Below are 23160 nucleotides of genomic sequence, written 5' to 3'. Positions count from 1 at the left end.
TTTTATCTTCCCCCTATATTCTTTTGTTTCCTACTATCTTCACTCACTGCTCCCTGCCATCCACGCACAAGATTTTGATGGCATAAGGCTGTGAGATGAAAAATATACAGCAGCACTTATTACTAAAGCTTTTTTTTTTTCATCTGTTTGCTTTTTATTCTTTCATTTCTTTTGTTTTTTTTCCACACTCACTCGTGTCTGTCTTTTTATTAGAGTTCAGATTTTGACGCTTGTTTAGAGAAGTGAAAGATTTATTAGATTTTTTTTTATACTTTTTTATTTTCTCTCCATTTCCACTTCTGTCAATGTCATTTGTCTTGTTTGCTATATGAAATTGCTCTCTACATATTTTTACACTGCGGCAGTGATGGGCAACCTTTTGTTTTTCGAGTCATACTTGGTGGGAAGCCTCGACTTGGTGGGAAAGCATATGACACAAGGTTCGCGGCACACTTTGGTGTGGTTAAGCATCGACTGAGATTACGCATGACCCAAGATTCCCCAAGATTCCCCTTGCAAGCAAAGAGCATGCTTTCATGGTACAGAAGGACCAGGCACACCTTGTTGGTAATCATTGATCGAAATCGCATATGAAGTAAGGTTCTCGGCATACTTTGGTGAAGCTAAGCCTCGACTGAGACTGCACATGACACAAGATTCTCTTAACAGGCAAAGAGCATGCTGCCATGGTCCAGAAATACCACTAAGGTACCTAATAAAAAGTCTCATTTCTGATAAGGTTCATGGCATTTTCAACAATTTTCTGACGACCCACAGGTTGCCCACAACTGAACTAAATATCGTATGTGATGAAAATTCATATATTTACCTTGCAAGGAAGATAAGCATGTGTTCCTATTTGTGTCGTGACATTGCTAACAAGACCCCATTTCGGATGTAAGTCGGTGTATGAGTTGTAACTATTTTTTCCTAACGATGATAAACTAATGTCTGCACATATAAAATCTGTAAAGAAAGTGAAAAAGAAGAGATTTACACTTGGGGTTTACAAAAAAGTTCTTGTTCTACATAATAAAGTATGTAAAGATAATTAAAAATCGATGTTAGTGTATGTAAAACTAATAATTTGATTACTTGAAGGCAAGTTCAAGGTTAGAATTTTCGTGTGATACTTAAATTAATTCAAAAACTAATTTTTAAAAGCTATATTATAATTTATGATTTAATTACATGACGATAATTTATATTAAAAAGCTTTTAAGCCACAAAAAATCAATTGGCTTTTGTGTATTTTTAGGTTGAAAAACGATCGTGATGAAAAGGTGGTAAAAAGTTTATTTAAACAAATCAAAAAATATAAAAAAAAAAGTTTGACGTCACTAGGTGACTATACAATTAATAATTAAATATTCTTCGACTAGAACACGTTCAAACTTATTTTTGCTGAATAATTTGTGCGAATAATCGTGTTTAGGAATTTTTTTTTGTTTAATTTTCTATTACCTAAAATAATATTGAGAGTATTTTTAGATTTCTATTAAATTCACACCTTTTATAAGGTTGAGAAATCAGCATTTTTTCGGAGCTAAAGTCTGGCTTCTGACTTAAATTTTATATGAAGTCGAAATTTGAGTCGAATTTGAGCATAATTGGCAAAAAAGGGCTACAATGTTTAAACATCTAGTTGGACTTTCTTGTATGGAAACCCTAAAGAATCTAAGCGAGTATCTCACCAGTTCAGTGCATTTGTAGTTGTAATACACTCAAGTCAAACCCAAATAGACAAAAAAACCGTTGAAACTAACCATTGACTTGCCATTGATCCGTTATAACGTATTTTTGTCATATCTGGAAATTTACTAGAGTAACTCAAAGATCAACGATTCAATTCCTGTCAAATCAACGATTTTGACTAATTTTTGAGAACAAGACTTGAACCAAGACAGAAATTGACAAGGGATTCCTCAAAATATCTCCAAATCGAGACTGAAAGTCTTGGACTTGGTATAAAGAACCCTTAGTTTCAAATAAATTTTGACAGTTGGATTTTTGTTTAATTTTGGATTCAGGAATGAATTATAAATTTAAAGCCAAATTGCAGATATAGGAACGAGAGCTGTTGTATTAACATATGGACATTTTGTCAGATTTTAAAAAATAAATTCAATTTTTCATAGATTTTTTACCATATTCTAAACAATCGTTGAGGATATTAAACACTTTATTAAGCAATGCTAGCATATGAATAAATCTGCACAATTTGTAGTAGTTCCTCCCAATTGTAATATATCATACAAATATAATCAACAACCGGAAATTAAATCCTTGAATTGATTCTTCATTTCACATTATGTCCATAAAAATGTATGACCTTTCTAATGTAATGCCAACCATTAAGAACTGAAAAGTTTGAAATATTAAGAAACTCCAAGACAACATCCTGTAAATGTAAAGAAAATCTCCATGTGTAGTTGCAAATGCATAACGATAAAAAACAAGTTTTTTCATTTTTTTCCATTTCAAATGTGGTTAAAAAGGAAGCTTTTTACGGTCATTGTTGCAGAATGTATAAAATAGATGTATCAATATAGATTCATAGCAATTGACATAGGAAAGTTAAAAAGAGGAGAAACTTTGTAAGATAAATTTCTTTTTTATTGTCGTAAAATGGAAAAGAAATGCGAAAGCTATCGTCATAATATATTGAAATTTATAGTTAAAGAATTGAATTGAATGGATGGGGCAGGGGTGGGCAACCTTCTTTTTCTTGGGGTGCATCTTGAAGGCTAGGCTTGATCAAAACCGCACATGGCATACAGTCCTGAGCGACACAAATTTAGAAGGCTCCGCTCAACCTCTTTTATTATTACCAAATAGCGTACTTATGGCTGCCAGACTGAGACGGCTTACAGACGGAGATGGCTTCCATTTGGTATTAGTAAAAGAGGTTTAGTGGAGCCTTAAAACCTCTGTGACGGAGCCTTCTTCATTTGTGTCGCACGGCAGTTCATGCCATTTCCAAAAACCTTTGACGGCACACTGGTGTAGTACCGCGGCACACAGGCTACCCACCACTGGTATAAGGCATACAAAAATATTGAAAATGATGGAAAAAATTGAAACTTTCTCGCTTAAATTGGGGAAAAGCATAAATAACAATGTTCCTATATATTTGACGGCAGTTTTCCTTCTTAAGCCATTCCGATGCCAAATATTTGTATTTTTATTATTTTTCTATTTGAATTTATGCCATAAAAAATATATTCCATATTCATGGTGAACTTGCGGACGGTGGGGAGGAGTGGGAAGCCTCACAACGCCACATTTGTTGTGTTGCTGTGTGCTATTGAAAGCGCACTTAAACATCAATAATATAATTTATAGTTTTCCTTTTTTTGTGCATTCCAAATTTAGTTTTATGTGCCACACATTTCCATTACGATCCACACCAAACCGATATTTGCTTTTTTTCAAATTAAGGAAATGAATGTTTTGTATGTAATCAAACATAATTAGTGAATTATAATTAAAATACAACAAAAAAAAAAATAATCGATAAAGTCACATTAAATATTAAATGCGGCATCAAATGGCAACTTAAATGAAATTATTTAATTAATTTGGATTAATTATGGAAATTGACGCAGTCTATATTCTATTTACGATATTAAAACGTTGTAGGTATATCCAGGAACATTAAGATACGAAAAAGAACTGTGTATTGTTAGATGTCAGTGAATTGAATTATATAAATTTGTAATTTCGTTCACATTACGTTTCTTCAAACTTCATTAGTACGATGTATAATGAGCTGTGGTTGAGACATACATATTCATAATATTTTATGCTACTAAATTCATACGATTAATACATTGACTGTATATATTCGTGGGAAATAAGCGAGATCGTTATCATAAAAATCTACAATTTAATAAATTCTTAATGTGGCATAATTTAGACTCCTACAAGCTATGACGGCAGCAATTCCTCAACACAGGTGTTAAGACATTCTACCCACTACGTTCCCGAAGTAATTTCTCCAGTGTGAAGATCCAGCCATCATCCTGAAGAATTATGTGGGATGCGCTGTTAGTCCGCAAATAATTTGACAATTTCCCTCGTGATTGTATTTGATATATAGCCAATAACAACGAACAAAAGAAAAATGTTCACTGAAGTACAATAGGTCACTCTCATTGTTCTGTCAAACTACTTATTCAGGGGGGATTAATAAGCAAAAAATATTGTTGGAAATAGAAATTCACAGCAGATGCGACACTTTGGAGTCATTTTTCTGCATGAGTTGTGTTCGGAAATGACGTCGGTTATGGTTTTTTAGATTTGTTGGATTCGGTTTACTCTCGGCATTGGGTCGGCGTGTCTCTGGCTTGATGTCGGAGTCAGAGTCATGATACCGTTTGAAACTATTCTCGAATCCCGTCGGTTTGTCATTGAATTGTTTAAAACCGTTTATCCCAACTCATTCCGATGTGACTTTGACTTTCGGATTCAGTTTAAATCCGGCATCATGTTATAGTCAAGCCGACTTGGTGCCGGATTTTGAATCAATCAACCGATTTGTGCTATTCGAGCTAGATCAAACCCCATTTATGAATCACCCCATTAAAGGAAGTCAAATTCCATAAAACTGATAGTTTATGGCAAACTTTAAGTGCTTGGCCAATTTTTTGAGCACTGCGCAATAATAAACAATATGAAATTATCGCAAATACAAATGATAATCCTATCCCCCCCAAAAAAAAATTATGAATATAATATCATTATGCATCAATATAAACTTATTATTAGACTAACAATACATCATCAACGCCCATACAATAATTGCCTAATTAATCACAAACATGTTTGAATTAGATTCAATTACAAGTCAATCTGTGTTGAAATTTATCATATTCCCGATCATTTCGACACACATTTCATGCCTTTTACCATTTGTGGATATTTGGATAATTTATTATAAACACATAAAATTGAATGTCAATAAATTAGAATAATTAAGAGCAAACAAGGAACTTAATTTCAATTTTCTGTGACATAGAAAATCTCTCTCACTTCATCTCGGTCGAATTGGTCTCCTTTTTGGGAAAAGGAAGAGTGCACTAAAAATTCCATTAAGAGATTTGAGATGGCACCCTACCATGATAAATGAAATTATTACACAATGAAGACTATTTGGAATCAAGTCAGAAGGAAATTTCCTTAAGTATATAAATTTGACAACTTATTGTAGACACAGAGGGTGAGGAACGAGAAGAGAAATGAAATTGAAATGAATTGAGTTAAGTTATTTGTAAAATGAAATGTTGTAATGCTATGATAGAATATGCCAAAAAAAAGCGAAGGGAAGTTAGGGGCTGTTTATTAATGATGTTGAATTTTAAAATTGGATTTTTCGATACTTTCATTCATTTGGCTCTCGGCGCAGTGCGGTGAGAATTCCAAAGCGCTAGCCGGATGGTGCTGCGATTCTGATCACTCGCACCTCACTGTTCCTTGATACAAGTATGTTGCAAAATCCTTCAGGTGAATTATGAAACGTATTTGGACTGCGAAATATACTAGAATTGTGCTTTACTGTCTGGAGCTCGAAAAAGTATGAGAATCACTGTCTAAGAGGCACAGCAGTTGATTCTATTCATAAAATTAGCATTTTTAACTTGAGTTCATCCCTTTAAGTGCGTCACAAATGAAGTATGTTTAGACACTTAGCTTCAAAGAGTCACGTAAGATCTTCTGTATAAAGATAACTTCATTGAATCCAGTGTCATCCATGTGACATTCATGTGGCATCCATATGACATCCACGTGACATTCTTGTGGCGTCCATATGACATTCATGCGGCATCCAAGTGACATCCATGTGACATTCATGTTGCATCCATATGGCATCCATGTAGCACCCATGTTGGATACAAATTCTTTCTTGTGGTTGCCAAATTGAGGTGGTTTCCATTTTATGTTCATAAAGAGCTTTAGCAGAGCCTAATAGCTCCATAGAGGAGCTTTCTTTATTTATCTACTTCGGGCATGCAACGTTCATCCTCAAGATCCCCAATAACAGCCTCAATTCTCAAAATTCTCACTTGACCATCACATAAATGCTAGACGTCACTAATGCACAACCCCTAAGGATATTCTTATCTATCTTAATATTTCTTTTTCAACAGGCATTCATTCCAACAATGAAGTCGCATATTTTTCTTGCCTTATAATTTTCATATTCCTCCTTTACAAATGACCATTCCAGATTACATAAATAGGAAGTACAAATTTCAATTGGATGTTTCCTTTTTCATATTCTGAATGCAAAAAAAAACTATATTATATAGTTGAAGCAAAAGTTTTCTTCCTTAACGTTATGAAATTTAATAATAAAAGTATAGCATGCTTAATTGAATTTGTATGCGAAAGCCAAAATAGCACAACAACATAAAAAAAAAATATCATCAAAATTATTGAATAAATAATGTTCTTTTGGCACGTAAATAATATTTTTGCAGCATTTTCTTTTTCTTGCTTCTTCCTTTCTATTATTCTATAGTATTTTAGGTATTGCAACACTCCGTCATAGATGGATTATTATTTCATATTTTTTATCGGTCTGTCTATATGCATAATTTTGTGGTTTAGATGAAATTGTATACATTAAAATAATGAATGAAAATTATAAGCAAAGTTAAGGGGTTGCTTTTTTGATTTTTCTGATGTCATAATTTCATATATGGATGTGCTGTTAGCCTCAATATTAGTTTAGATAGCTTAGAGGTCGTTTGGAAATTATGGAAAGGTTCTGGGTGATTTCCTGGGTCGGTTTTAGGTAAACCCAAGCATTTTAAGGGGTTATTAGCTTATTACATCATCAAATTGAACGGTTCTCATATGATTGTATGTCTACGATCTTGGCTGTTTTTTGAACTAAACATACAACGGGTCAAATAAAAACTGTCTTGGACACTCAAAATTAGTCTTCAAATTCGAAAATTCAGAAAAATATCAGTTTTACTCGAAATCTCGAAAACAATTGCTCGAGCCCAAGACTATCTGGGAAGTCTCGAGAAGTCTCACTCTCGATCTAAGTTATAGACTCGGACTAGGTCTCGACATCGGGAACTTACTCAAAATACCTGACGAGCCATATCGAATACTTGAAGCTGTAGCGATTCCGGACTGCCAGAATTTGAGGGAATTTGTTGGTTCGCTCAGGAATTTATGGAAATTTTCGGGTTTGAGTTCTGTACATTCTGTGAATCCTTGTCACATCGACAACACTCTCTATAATGCTTTAGAGAACAATTTTTGGTGAGATTCGAAACCATATCTTCACAGAAAAGTGATTCAGATATTAGGTCAGTTGCATAGCTGCTCGGCTACAGAGACCTTAGTTTCGCATTGACAAAATTGGCTATAAATTTTAATGCAATATCTCTTCTATACAAGTCATCCTCTAAAATCGTTGTACAAATAGCTTTTTTCAGAAATGACAAAAAAAGTGACCAAAAATAAAGAAAATTTTAGGCCTAAATATTCAGGATATTTATAGTCGGAATATACGGATATTACCGGTAATCACCGGTAATTACCGGTAAATATCCGTTACCGTCAAATCCCGATTACCGGTAATTTTCGGACCCCTAATCACAAGCATCTCGCTTTGTGTAGAATATGATGATTTTAAGTAACTTCTTTCACACTTTATATACATTTCTTACAGAATCAAAGATGATAAATCTCTCTGAAATTGCTCAGAAGAAAACTTCGAGATTGAATTCTCCACAACATGTTCTCAACTTAACTTTAACTATTCGACATGATGTTCTGTGCAGCACAATATGAAATAATTTCGATCAGTCATATTCATGACATGATTACCTCTCATGCAAAAGATGATTTAATTTTATATATTTTTCAATAACCTTGCATTTCATAAAACAATGATTTGAAAAAATATAATTTTAAAAGGTTAAACTGCTCTATTTATTCTGTGCCTGTCAAATTGTCAAAAACTTTTGAAAATTGAAAATTTTCATAAAATAATCTATGCAAAAAAAGAACTTATTTTTGTTCATTTTATTTAAGCTCCCGGGGATTAGCGTAGATGAATATTATACAGAACAATGAAGCAGAAAAAGTAGAGATACATTTTAAAACAATGAATGTCTGACTATAAGCCATTGATGCTATTAATGCACCTGTTTTTGATTGGGAAAATGTTAATGCATTTAAAAAAAAGACAGCAACTTGGAAACCTTATTGCTTATGTTAAATTAAAAAAATTATTTGGAATTTAGTAAAAATTTTAATTAGTTTGAGAATTTTTAGGGATGTCTGATCCTTTTTTATAAATTGGAAGAGCTGAAAAAACTGTCTGAAAAGTTCATTTCCTTTGACTTGCTTTAATTTGAAATTTAAATAAATTCAAGAAGTTTTTACAGTCTGGAGCTCAATATGCAATTAAGTTCAATATTGAACTTAAGAGGTATACTGCATATTCATCATGATTGCGTTAGTTTTTAAGAAATTTTAATCATAATCATATTTGAGGTTGTTCACTTATTGATCCTCACTCCTTTTTTTATAAAAAATAGGATTGTGTCTCTATATAGTCCCTATTAGGGGCGTACTCAGACATTTCTTCACGAAAAACAAATGGCTCCTCCACGAAACTCATTCGGCTTCAACAGAGTTGTCGATCGATTTTGTATCAATGGCCAAAATCTTTTACAGTCAAAGATTGGACGCTAAAAGGCAAATGCTAACATGATGCAGTTTGGTACCTTTCTAAAGTCACCTATCTGACAGCTCTTGGCCCCACATACCCTCTTTTATTATAACCAAATGGAAGCAGCAAATTTTTGGCATCAGCTGTATGGACACCAATCGGGCCTACCATTAGATGCTATTGAAATGTAAGTTTGAAGCTCTGTGGCGGAGTCTTCTTCATTAGTGTCAATCTTCTTCATTCTGATCTTTATGGAATGATCCTGCCGATAGAATTGGTAATGCACTTGGCATCGGTAGTTGGCAAGCGGTTTCCAGCGAAAGAACACGCTTCCGATGCAATCTAAGATAGGCATGATTCACAATTAATCTGTAGAGTCAGCAAATCAAACGAACGAACAACCCTTGGTGTTCCCTAAACTACACATTCTAAAAAATTTCAATCCTGCCTTCAAAATTATGTAAAATTATGTCATTTCAAATTTATATCCATTTTCTTCTCATGTGACTATGCATAAATTCCATCCCATACTAATGCGTCATGCAGGATAAATAATATATCTAATGATAACGTAATGCTAGACGCGAAACATTCATTAATTATTTATTCATTTATACTGCAACTCTTTTCCCCCTTTTTTTTGTCTCACTGCGTGGAAAAGGTCGACACAGCCAAAAAAAAAATAAGCTTAATGAAAAATATTTAGCCTTGCTGCGCTCTTGTGAACACATAAAACATATACACACTCGTAATATTCATGGCTAAATTGTTATCATCATCTATGATGAATGATATTTAATTACGCAAGTTGTATCCACTTTCGTATAAGCACTTGTTCATTTCGTGTACATGCTATTATAATCATAATAATGTTTTAATAATATCACAATTATTAAAAGCGCTCTCATGAAACTTTCCAACCTATGTCATTAAAATCAAATTTTCATTAACATTGTTTATGCTTTTTTGTTGTTGCTTATTGTTTTATAAGCAGGATGAGAATTAAAATTATATTTTTATTATTTTTTCCGTTCTCTTTTTCTCATTTTCTTCATCCTCGATACATGTATTCATGTGCATTAACATATATTATGATTATGTTCCCTTTGTGATCATAATTTAACTTCTTTTTTTGTTGTTGTCTGGATTATTTGGATCTCAGTATGAAATCCAACATGGAATTAATATCCAAAAAGTATACAATACCTTATCTTTTACTGATCAATTGTAAATAATAAATAAGGTTTATGAAATTTTGGGTTGTAAAATGGTATGGATCATATGAAATATATTTTTTAATGCACTTTTTCTTCATCGTTGGTTTGGAATCTGGGATGGTCGAACATTTGCTATACCTAAGCTATACCTTAGCACACTTTAGTATCTATTGCTGTAACAGGGGACAAACAACTCAGGTGACAAAGTTTGTCACTTTCGTCAATATTTTGTCATTTGTCACATAAATTCGTTCACTTCTTGATGAACATAAAAGCCAAAGATTGAAGTCTACTCGACTATACTCTACTAATAACTATCCCGAATAGGACATATTGGTAAATTGATCAAAAATCCGTCCAAAGGCCATTGTGACTCTGACACACCGAATTTAAATCAAATTTAAGACCGAAAGTGACACCGGATTTAAATCAAATCCAGGATCGAATATGAGAATATCACGACTGATAATGGCACGGCTTTTATCTATGTGCTATTATCCGACCTGTGCTATCTATTGCGACCTATGCTATTTATCCAATCTGTAGCTATTTATCCAACCTTCCATATTTATACGGCCTGTGCTATTTTGCTTTCTAAAATTAATTCTCACTTCATTTGTATTGAGCATTTTTGGAGCATTAAGACCTTTTCGAAATTGAATGAGTCATGAAGCCATTAAAGCTCCTTTAGGGAATTCCCAAGTTTTTAAACGATTTTCCAGTGACTAAATCAGGAACCAGTTAACTTACAATGAAACCTTCAAAACTGCACAAATCACCTGTTCCACACAGGTTGGCCATTACTGTTCAAGATTCAACAAAAAGAATCCAATATATTTCGTTTATTGTTATGAGTTGCTCAATAGAGACACTAAAGTTTATTGAAATATTTTTTTCCATTTTTTATTGCCATAAAGCTTCATAGATTTTTCTTTGGATATGAAATTTTTATTGCAGATGTGGATCGTATATTAAAAATTTTGAAATTTTTCTTATCCCTTCCAATATGTCATTCATATCAGTTTATCAGGAGCTTATTCATAATTGAGATCTTGAAATATTTGCATAAGATGGTCAAGTTATCGAAGTGGAATCTCTATTGTGAAGATTGTAAGATACATACAAGATTGTAAGATGATGTTCAATGCTGTTATCCAACGAGTTGTTGAAGATTGTTCAAGTATGCAAATAAACTGGAAAGTTTTATGTTCTTGTACAGCAATTTTTTCATCTCCAATTACTTTATTGAAAGCATATCCATTAGAATATATAAAAATTTTTAAATTCAATCCAGCTTGAAGCTATTTATTTAAGAGCATTGATATAAATAGAGATGATTATTTTTTATTCAAGACAGTAATCACAAAAATTTTTGTTATTTCTCATCCCTGAGGGCATCAAAAATTCAAGATATCAACAGATTTCGTAAGTGTCAATTTTCACAGCTAGTTAGCTTCTTTTGTGACATTTAAAAACTTTTTTTGGAGTTGTTTAGATAAGGTTGAAGGAATTTTCTTTTTAAAAATTTATTTATCATTATTAAATTAATGATGAGATTGAGGTACTGTTGCCTTGAGCGGTACGACACCAATGAGTTGAGTGTCATGCAAATATATCCCTGTTATGATAACCTGATTGTGAGTTTATTGGTTTTTTGGTGGGAATTTATTGTTTTAAAAAGCGTAAAAATTAAAAATTTACATTTTTTCTGGCTAGCTGCCTCCCTTAACGGTCAGGAATTAATTAACGCTTTTGGATAAAGAAGGTTGTTCACGATTTGGTAATGGAGTATAAATGTTGGTACACAGTTCAAATCAGATCTCACCCCTTTTCCATGAACGTAATAAATGACCGAACCCTTATCATTTAATAAAAATTAATATCATTTTTAAGATCTATTAAGTTTGTTTTGAATCTTGCGCTAAGGAGACACTTCGTTAAGTACAATAATTATTGCAACACTAATCCAGCGATCATAGGTTTGAGACCCGACAGGAGAAATTTTTCAATTGACCTTTTTTGAATCAAATTAGGTAGAATGCGTTTCTTAGAATTCCACAGACAATAATGTCATTAAAGGAGTGGTTATGATCTCACTTTAAATTGCAGGTCTACTGAGTGCAGTGGTCTGATGCACCCTTACTTGTTAAATAATTATCAGCCGCAAAACGCCCTAGCGCAGCTCTGGGCTTTGATCAATGATCAGAACAGCTTAAGGTTGTTTTAAAATATTAAAATTAATTGAAATTTGTATCAAATTCCGAAAATAATTTTAAGCAAATGTTATTGGATTTTCAACATTTTTAGCGAACCAGAAATTAACCTGACTTTAACTTTTGCTTTAATTAACATTTTTCTATAAACAATTCTAGTAGAAATATGTAATTTAAATCTAAATACGACATAATCACCATCAGCCTTCATTATTATTCATTCATACAATTTTCTCAAGTAATGCTTTCTGTACATTAATCATAAGAAATAAATCCTTTATGAATTTGTTTTTGTCAAGCTCCGGTACATAGCTAACATGACGAGTCATTCTCATATATTTAATGTCATGAATAGCTTTAATGCATAAATTCCATTCGAATAAATTAGCCTGTATTTACTGTACACCGTTGATTAATTTCCTTCATTGAAAATTTCCAACATAATTCAATCATATTTTGTTGATGAATTTTTACAAAATAATAATAAAAGATTTCAAGGATTCGTTCAGTCAAAAAGCTATTCAACGAACTGTATAATGCCCTTGTTACGAGCAATTATAATTCATGAATATATGCACAAAAAATGAAAATTTTTTCATCCATTTAATTATGGAAAAAAATGAATATTTATTTGAATAATTATCACTGGCTACCGTTCATTCTGCTCCGAGTGCATTTTATTATTTATTTTAAATCAATTAAATTTTATGTAAAGGCAATTATAGCAATCCTTTTATCGTACCTTACTGAGAATAATAATTAAAAAGTACTATAAAATTGCGGTTGAATATCAATTCTGTATTTAATCGATTCTCATGCGTGTATACATTTATAATCCCATTTACAATGCATATACAGGAGTTTAAAATAAGAGAGGCAGTAACAAACATAAATTGTATCCATTTATACTTCGGCCAACGACAATTTTACATTTTATATGTAAACATTAAGTAAAATTTAATATGCAAAATGAAAAACTTTTTTTTTTGGCATTTGTTGGAATGTTTTTACTTACTTTTGTATCTTTTTTTGTGGAAAATAACCCTAGCATGCAAAGAGCGTGCTTTTAAGAACTGAGTCAGGTGAGGTAACGCTCACGATCTTGCTAATGTAGTTTATATTTAATGTGAGCAAAATTTCGAGATTTGGTTAAAAATGCATCAGTGGGCGAAATGATAGAGCGTTGTTCTTACGAGACAAAGATGCTAGGGTTCAATCCCAGGTCAAGTCTAATTTTGGAAACTCTTTTTCCATTTTCATAGTTTTTGTTACGAAGCTTAAACTAATAGAAGTTGATGCAGTTTTGAGGTCTTTGGCATATAATGTGACTCCACTGCTAGGTATTCAAGGATAAACTAGCACTTACTTACTTTGATGGCCATACAGATCAACTGTGATCAATTACTTTCTTCAGATGACGCCTAAAGCTGGTTCTATCTTCGGCTTCCGCCTGACAATTGCCAATACAAAATGCAATACTGTCAAAATTCAACAGCTTCCTTTTAGGAGTTTTTTGGTCTACCACGAGCACTGTATTGTAAATGGGTACATAAGGTCTTATGATGTACTCGTGTCTTTGCAATGTGCAGAGCTTTCAAGTGGTTCAAATCTCACTATATACTGTAAGTTTAAAGGATGTGGTACAACAGATTATTAATCACAGTGCCTCCATCTCATAAGGTTGGATTCTTCAATCATTGCATATAACCTTTCAAGAGCATACTCTTTGTCTGTTAGGGTAATAATCTTCTACCAAGGCAACTGTGCATTTAAAACTGCATTTAAAAAACTTAATGCTTCCATTTGTCAATTAAAGCCAACTTTATAAATGAATGAAGTTAAAATATGTTAAAAACTTTCTAATTTAATATAATTTTGACAGAACAAAAAAGGAAAAAAAAGGGACAAGATGTATCTGTCGTATTTGTCAATGTCTACATGTGAAGCTTTCAAGTAGAACATAAACTACAGAAAATTTTTTTTCACACATTTGAACCTCCCACATGGAATTTTTATTTCCCTTGCTTTCATGTTCCTTGTAGGTACATAAAAAATTATGTCGGTAATATAATTTTTTTTATAAAAAGAATTTTTTTCATGCTATTTTCATTAAAAGGAAGCTTCTTTTGAAGTGTAATCTGGATTATCGTCAAGGTGTCTATTTGGGTATATTTTTGGCTATATGTGTGCTATGAGTCTGTGTGGGATTTGTTTCCAAGATTTTAGTTTTACCTTCGCAGCATGATATTTTTAAGGTTTGTGTGGATATACAGGAACATATTTAGGAGGTCATGCAACTTACTAGTATTTTAAATAGATTTCTATTCAATGCTATATTTTGGATTGCACATGGTGTCTAAACTGACCAAAAATCCGCCCCAAGGCTAGGGTGACTCGCTCATGCATGCTTTAGGCTAAAATTCTATGAAATCCAACTTCAGACCAGGATCAAGTCGGCCTGGATTTGAATTTTCGTAATTGTTCTTTTTGGCGATTCTGATAAAAACCCTAAAAATTCTTAAAATTCTCAAATTATTCAGAAAAATTAGAGCTTTTAGTTGAATGTCCCAAACTATACTTCCCGGTGCCAGACAGGTTTGTTTCTGACTAGGTGTTGGATTTGGTTTAAATCCTAATCCAAGTTAAAGTCAAGCCGATAGGCCAAGCTTCAAATGTTTGAGGGATCAGGCTCCAGCGGATAGGCCTTCGCTTGGCAAATGGTTTCAATGGCAATTAACAGACATCATTTAAGTATGAGATCATTTGGTATCGGTAATTATCTGACGGAAGTAAGCGATAGAGCCAGCTTTAGGAGACATCTAACTGAAGTCATCGATCCTAATGGTTCTAAACTACATACGAAGTAAGCAAATAATCGACTTGTGTTATTCAACCTCAATGATGACTATTCAAAAAATTCTAATTCCGACTCTGCTTCAACATATGTAAATCTAGTCATTCTCATTCATAGAACTAAAAAGGCCTGTTTATTTTTCTTTCTTTTTTCCAATGGACTATGTAGAGCATTCCATTTAAAAGCATTTCGGTAATCAAAACAAATGAACAAATTTTTTTGTGAGGTTCATTTTGTTGCCTTCTCAGTAGGACAACATACATATCCATAATGAGAATCATATGAGTATGTAAAAATTCAACAATTTTTAATGATCTATCTCTTTAAAATATATGAATAAATTATATTTATGAAAAATAACTTCCAAGAATGTCGGATATAGCTTTTTTCCGAAAGATCTTGTTGCTATCTTTTCAATTCAGCAAATAACAAAGAAAAAAAAATATTCAGTCGCTATTTATGGCTACTCATATGTCAAATAATTGGTCAATCAAAAGTGAAATCGTCCAATTAAGAAAGAAAAGTTCTTCATCACATCTAATATTGATTGATTTATGGCACTATCTAATGACTCGTAAGAATGTCCATTCATACGGTATTTTAGTACATATTTTGCTGTATAAGCTAGGCACACTCATTGTGACGGTAACAATGAGAGTCACAACAAAAATGCGCCTTCATTATTAGCATCATATTAACTTTCTTGTTATCTTAAAAACATTTTCGACAGAACAATGAACCTTAATACGTTTTATGTTATTGTTGTACGTTAGTGCCTTCCTTTTGTAATCAAATTAATAGCTTTAACTATAAAGAATGAAATAATTTTATGGCATACGTGTGTATGTATATAAAGGAACAACCTACCTTGTAAAATTATTGTTAATATTTCTAGAACCAGATACAATTTACAACCAATTGACATTTTGACCTTTTAACATTTTTCTGTGCAAGTTACTCATTGAACCTAAAAAGTAAATATAAAAAGAAAGAGAGAGAGAAAAATATGGGGTTATAAAAGGTTTATTTGATGATGAATATAAATATTTTTTCAAGATATAAATTTCCAAAGGCTTCGTTCACTGAAAGTTTGAGTTTCATTTCTTATTTATTAGTAAAGACGATTTAGGTGCGATTCGCGAATGACGTTGAATCATTAAAGATGAAACTGAATGGTTTTTATTAATTTTTTGTAACTGTTGACTACGTAAGATTTCATTTTATGATGAATTTCATCCAAACAGTTCAGTGGAAGGTGTTCACTGAGGCACCACTATGATGCCGTATTAACGGTCAGACGCGAAGTTGACATAATGCCGCTGAATCGGCAGATTCCAACCCATTTTTTTGATGAAAGATATGGTTTACTGAATGGTGATGCTTAGGCGATTAGGAACAACTCACTAATTAAGTTACAAAACAACGAATTTGATGAGCTTCAATTCCTTAAATCAGATTTAACTTACCAGACCAACCAGACCAACCAGACCAACCAGACCAACCAGACCAACCAGACCAACCAGACCAACCAGACCAACCAGACCAACCAGACCAACCAGACCAACCAGACCAACCAGACCAACCAGACCAACCATACAGTGGGCAAAAAGTGAAGAATATTACAAAAATTCAGCTGATGTGCTCATGTTGTGGACACTGATCCCTAGTATGTAGGAATAATACCTAAATAACTGCCATTCCTCTAACATTCCTCTCCTCATGAGTCAGAACATGTCAAAGAACCCCAAACAACCCCAAAAGCTTACAAATTAAATTTCTCACAAACATAAATTACTTATTTATTTTTATTGCAATAAACTTTATCAAGCGTCTTGAACTTTTGATTGTAATTGACGTTAAAGGCAGACATCGAAAAGCTTCAAAATAGCAAATTTCTTTAGAAATTGTTAAATATTATTTTTTTCTTTGTTTTCCACTCAGCAGTGACGTTTTTGCAATAACAAAAATTGTCTTATCATCATTTATGTTGTCAAGACTGGCATTTTGTAGCTTATAGGTGTGGAATAATCAAATATTATACATTGCAAAATATTGTCTTAAAGTTCAATATTTTCTTAATGTTAGTGCTCATCAATTTATGGAAAGTAAATGTTTGAGGGTTTATTTTTGTTGAGTTTTTAAAGTTTAAGTAGCCAAAAGCTGTTTAGTCTGCTATAAAACAATTTTCATGAACCACACAATGTGTTTGTTAGGAACCGCAATGACGACATCTTGAAGGCTAAATTCGATTATTAAATGGCGAAATATGCGGTTGATTACAATTTGTTACTCAGGTTTATGGATGATTTTGTATTGAAAAGTAGAAACTGAAGGCAATCGACGTAAAAATGGTCAGAAAGTCGGCACCAGGCCATTGTGATTTTAGACTCAGTCCAGATTCGATGAAATCATGCATTAGGTTAGATTCAGAATGAACTAGGAACGGATTTATGGTCATTTTTAGTCCATTTGCTTTCTGGAAGACTTCAAACTCATAAATCCTACTAAAATCTTGTTCTATTAAGACATATTGTCTGGTGATGCCTACGAAAATTGGAAAATCAAGCAATGAAAAGGCTTTCAAGTTAAATCCTCAATTTAAGCTTTTCTTGACAAAAGTTGAACATTTTTCAATAGAAAATCTTAATAAAATCCACAAAAAGACTTTCGAATTTTGTCAAAATTTCCTTTCAAAGCTTTGTGAAATTTGAATTTTTCAGCTTAAATCACAATAATTTTACAGAAGCTTTAAAGTTTTGAGAATAAACAAAATCGATTGTCATAAATCACCCCAACACGTGTAAATTTTCCAACTGATTTATTAAAATTTAAAGCTCTAAAAAATTAGTTTCCTGTCGATGCCAACTGAACCATTAAAAAACCCTTCCAGCATCATGTAAATTAAATTTTACTAAATAATATATGCAGAAGTTTGTTTAGCAACACAAACAATAATTTTCAATTAATCTGATTATGATATTATAACAAGTTTAGTTGAAAATTTTTGCACACAGGCTCACCGAATTTTTTTATTGTTAGTTTATTAAGCATAAAAATAATTTATTCATCAAGCATTTTTTTTGACATGTTCTGCAAGAATCAATATTTTCCACATCAAAAAAAGTTAAATGAATTTGATTTGAAATTGATATGAAAAATTTACATAAATTTTCCATCAAATGATTGAATTATAAATGAAAAAACCTAAAATTTGATTTAAATTATTCGAAAACAAATGCAAATCAAATGAGCTTTTTTTACATTTCACTACTCATGAAGAGTAGATAGCTGAATAATGAGTAAACACAATTTAATTTTCTTGGAAATTTCTTCAGGTTTTTTGTGTTAATTTACAATAGTTTATGGTAAATGGAAGCATATCTTGGGTAGCACATGACGACTAAAATGTGCTGTAGATGGGAAAGCACTGAGCCGACTTAGTGGAAGTTCTCTACAAATTATGGCTTTCTATCGATTTGACGTCGGCATAACAACCGTTTTCCAGGAAGCTACACTCTTGAGCGAATGAAGAAGACTCCGGCACAGCTCATTTATGAACTCTAAATTCAAACCACCATTTTTACATCTGTATGGAAGCCATTTACCCCTCACATGGAAGAGGCTTTCATTTGTTGCTGATATAACAGCTCTAATAGAGTCTGAAAAGCTCCGTGTTGAAGCCTTTTTCATTTTGTCACACGGGACTGTTTTTCAGAGAATCTATTAATAAGGACTGTTATGGAATATTCTAAGATTTGAAATTGAATTCCTAAGATTTCACTAAGACCTACTTCCATTATAAGAGACCAACTAACTCATATGTTGCACAACACCTTGACTACATAAGTCTTCCTCTCTATCGAGTTGCCAAAACACCATACATATGACACGACATCCTAAATACAAATATGAAGTGTGATAAATTAATGATGTCTTCCTCATAAAACACACAATCTCGCCACTCCAAACAAAAAATTAAAGAAAAAGTTCTAGAATATCAAATTTCATTCACTAATCTCTCAAAAGAATTTTCTTTCAATTAAGCTTCTCAAGTGCGTAACAGAAATCAACAAAAAAAGGCATTATAAAATTAAGAAGCCATACTCAAGACACGCCAACTCCAGATAAAACAATTACTTACGCTTAAAAAACCAAAAATATATTAATTAAGAGTGTTGGATGCATTATGATGCTTACACAAAAAAATTTATAATTAAAAATTAATGGTAAATGCGAGGTTTTTATGGTGAAAAATACAATAATAAAACGCCTACGATGAAATTTGCAACAATAGTGTTGACCTTTGGCAAAATATTTATTGTTCTGGAAATATTAGCTTCCTAAAATACTACAACACAATAAGAGATTGAAAGGTCGTGGCTTCATATTTTCATCCTAATGAGATAACAAAATTTTCCAATTATGTGGAATAATTAATTTCAGATTTGCCTTAAAAAGTTTGATTTGACTTGTCAAAATAAGTGTCCCACGCTTCATAGATTTGATTAATTTATAAAATATGAATTGGTTCCGGGGGATGTTTAGGAGTAATGTTTTTGGGAAATTTATTCATCTTGCCATTTTATAGATTGAGCGACGATGTTTCTAGAACTCTTAAACTCATCAATTTTGTCCTTAGTAATATTTTTTAAATCTTATATCATGCATAGAGTTTCTGACATCGGTTGACCATTGAATGACAGCGGTTATGGAAAAACGCGGTTCATCAGAAACTCCAATTATCCACAAAGAGACAGTGAGCATTCAGATGAGTATACTCAATCATATAATTGAGCCTCCCTCATATTTGTGAATATACTCATGAGCATGATCCTTGTCTGCTCGAATTATACAATCAATTTTGTATCGCAAAATCATCTCTAAGCATTTGCGTGTTCAGCAGTCAATTTAAAACCTCTTTTTACACCGATAGAACAATGTTCATGTCAGCTCTCGTTCCAATTATTCAATAAATTGAAATCTTTTCTCATTGAATCTCCTGCTCTCAAACTGTTCTTATTTCAAGCTTCAACATTTATGACCTGCTCTTACGGTCTGCAGTTGTCTAATTCTTAAGCTGCTACACTTAATAACTCGGAATATCTAAGGAGATGAAAAGTCACTAGGCTGATGCTGAGACTTGAACTCAGGAATTCAAATTCAATAGCAACTTTCATGACCCGTACTTTGCTAATTGAGCTTTCGAGGCTTTTTCACTTTTTTTGGGAAATTGGGTTGTTTCGGTCTACTACAATCCTACACCTACAGATAATAAACAATGGACATAACTTGCAAATAAACCTTTTCGAAATAATCCAAAAAAATTTTGACATCCATAACAAGAAAAGACGAATACCAAAGAGTACTTAAATTTTAATCAATTCAAGCGACAAAAGTTTTATCAAACGATAAAGACAACAGAAAAGTTCATAACGATGGGAAAGAAAAAGAACTGAACACAAAAAAAAGTTTTGTAACTTTCTTTTTTCCCAGCTTGAAAAAAAAAATCTCCATTCTTGCTAATAACAAGCGAATAATGTCTTAAAAGAAAAGCCGCAACATTCTTGGAACGGAATACATTAGAATAATTTGTGTATATATAAAAATTTATTGTATATGATATAAAATAAAGTAAATTTTAATGTAAGCCAGAAATTCTTTATTCTCACATACATTCACACTCATACCCTCATACAGGGGGGTATACGCTCATACCCTCAACAACAATCGTCTACACACGCATTACAAATATTGATTTTTCTATTTAATGTACATTAATGATATAATGAATATGAATTTTCTCTAGGGCGGCCATCTGCTGTATTTTAGCCGGGACGCTGCTGTGTATTTCTTCCTTGCTGCTGTGTCCCGACAAAGCCTCAAAATGTCCCGATTTTTCAAAAAGTTGAAAACTTCATACAAATTTTGGAATTTTTGACAAATTTTGAGCATTTTCATTTTGAAGGTCCGGGTTCAAGCCCAGGACTGAAAATATTTTTTTTTCGGAATTTCAATAATTTCTGCATTAGTTTCTTACGTAATTTGACTAGTTCTTTGAATCTTAAGACTCAAAATAGTCCAGAATAATTCCAAAAGTGCGAAACTTAGAAATGTCCCGATTTTTTCCAAAAGTGTCCCGATATTTTGCGAAAATCCTCTGGTCACCCTAATTTTCTCCCAAATAAAATAAAATACAGAAGGAATAAGAAGGAAAGAATGTATAAGTATAAATAAATTCGTTAAGAGGCATAAAAAAATGTAATATATGCGTTGAGCTCAGTGGAGAGATGTAAAAGTGAGATGGAGATATATTGAGAGCGAGTATGATGTTAATTTTTTATGATCCTTCTTCCATTTGACTAATAAAAAAGTACTTTCGCATGGGAATTTTTTTGCGAGAAGCTGAGAAAAGGAAGCAACAACAAAAAAATAAAGCACATTGAACGATGGATGAAGAAATTTTTTGAGTGACGTGCCAAATCTAGATTTAATTTCTCAAATGATAATAACAACAAAATAATAGGGAAGTGCTAAACGAGAAGGAAAAATGTGATGCTAATTAGATTTCAGCAGATTTATTCTTATCCAAAGTATTAGGGAATTGATTTTTTGAAAATTATGTAACATCGAATATGGCATAGGCAGGGAGAAGACGGTTGATGGCTAAATTGGATTTGCTGATAAAATTGGATCAAAATTGCTGCTTGGTCCAATAGAATGATAAGAACTGAGCAATGAGTCGTGCATAGAGAAGAAGGTTTGAGCAAGCATTGTACCACGGTCCTTAACAACCCTCGGTAGCTCAGTGGGTAAGAGCACTTGACATGTAAGCGAGCTTGAGTTCGAATCCCACTCGGGCTTTAATTCTGAAGAAGGATACATTTTCTCAAGAATTTTGATAAGAATAAAGTTCTCGAACGGATTGGTGTCCCCCTAGTCCAGTGACTTTAGTGGATCCTAATGTACAAACATATGCTCAAACAGTAAGCATCTGAATGTATCAATGAGCATGCTCACTTGAGTACTGGTACCATAAGATGCTCATTTGGTTCCTTAAGATGCTCATTTGGTACCTTATGATGCTCATTTGGAACCGTATGATGCTCGTACCCTTTGATGCTCATTTAGTAACTGTATAATGCTCACTTGGTACTGTTCGATGCTCACTGAGCATATTCTTGTATGTTAGGGGTGGTGAAGCATTTCGTCAAATTCGACTTGAAGTCAGAGTCTTCCCAGCCAGGAGACACCGTCTGCCTTCCAGAAAAGTCATATCTCCTTATCTAAAACAAATTGAGTATTGATACTGCTCTAAGGACTCTGTTACAAAACATCCAAACAGCCCCACAAAATCCTAATGATCTTAGCGATCCCCAAATTATTGAAGACTATAGCACTTTTTTTCCGAATGTCGACGCCTATTAATTTTGAGTGTTGAGCAAATACGTGGGTGGTATTGTATTACGAACAATTTGTACTATTGGTCTTTTGTTACAATTGTTCTTTTTTTCTATTCTCAATTCACGGTTGATTTTCTATTTTCTATTAAAAACACTTTACACAGTCAATTTACGTAAAATGATTTTCATGTAATATGGCTTCTGTACATAAAAATAATATGTAAAAATGCAGATACATGCTGATACATACAAAATTCAACTAGCTTGATATTATCCACTTCTGTAATACAATGAATAAAGACGAGGATAAGATGAAGACAAAAATGATTTTGCATTTTTTAAAAATGTGGGGTTAATTCAGGAGTGACGTCGAGATATTGAATCATGCATGGGTATATCACCTAAAATAGAATTGCATTCTCAAAGTAATTGTGAAGAGATGACTCAAAAATCTCATTTTTTGATGGACGTAACTTACAATCAACCCCATAGCAACTCCTTTTCTTCTTCTTTGTTATCTTAGCATTAATCCATAAAATCTACCATCGCTCTATTTTCATATTTATTTTTCCACTCATTTCCATCTCTCCTTCCACTACCGTCATTGCCTTTTTCTTTCTAATATCTAGAACATTAAGTTAAAACGATCTAAGAAGCAAGTTTGGAAGTCACCCTTGGTGGACGAGTCTAAGTACTTTTTACTTCTTTTTTTGTTCGATTTGTAAATCAACTTAACGGCTGCAGTGGGTTTTCACAATTTGCTCTTCGTTTTTAC

General features: G+C 32.7%; 1 protein-coding gene across 1 annotated transcript in view; it reads right to left on the bottom strand.

Moving 5' to 3' along the window:
- Positions 1-23160, bottom strand: part of LOC139093917 (lachesin-like) — a 62027-nt gene that overhangs the window by 14250 nt on the left and 24617 nt on the right. The window contains exons 2-3 of the mRNA XM_070644771.1: positions 15853-15952; positions 830-966 (exon numbers count right to left, since the gene is read on the bottom strand). Coding sequence (XP_070500872.1) covers positions 830-966; positions 15853-15910 — 195 coding nt within the window. The 5' untranslated portion in view covers positions 15911-15952. The remainder of the gene's footprint in view (positions 1-829; positions 967-15852; positions 15953-23160) is intronic.

Source organism: Chironomus tepperi, unplaced genomic scaffold (assembly GCF_022539635.2).
Source record: "Chironomus tepperi strain 1889 unplaced genomic scaffold, CSIRO-AGI_Ctep_v1 contig_346, whole genome shotgun sequence".
Classification (NCBI taxonomy): domain Eukaryota; kingdom Metazoa; phylum Arthropoda; class Insecta; order Diptera; family Chironomidae; genus Chironomus; species Chironomus tepperi.
Note: the sequence above shows the minus strand (reverse complement) of the source record. Positions and strands in the feature narration are given on the sequence as shown.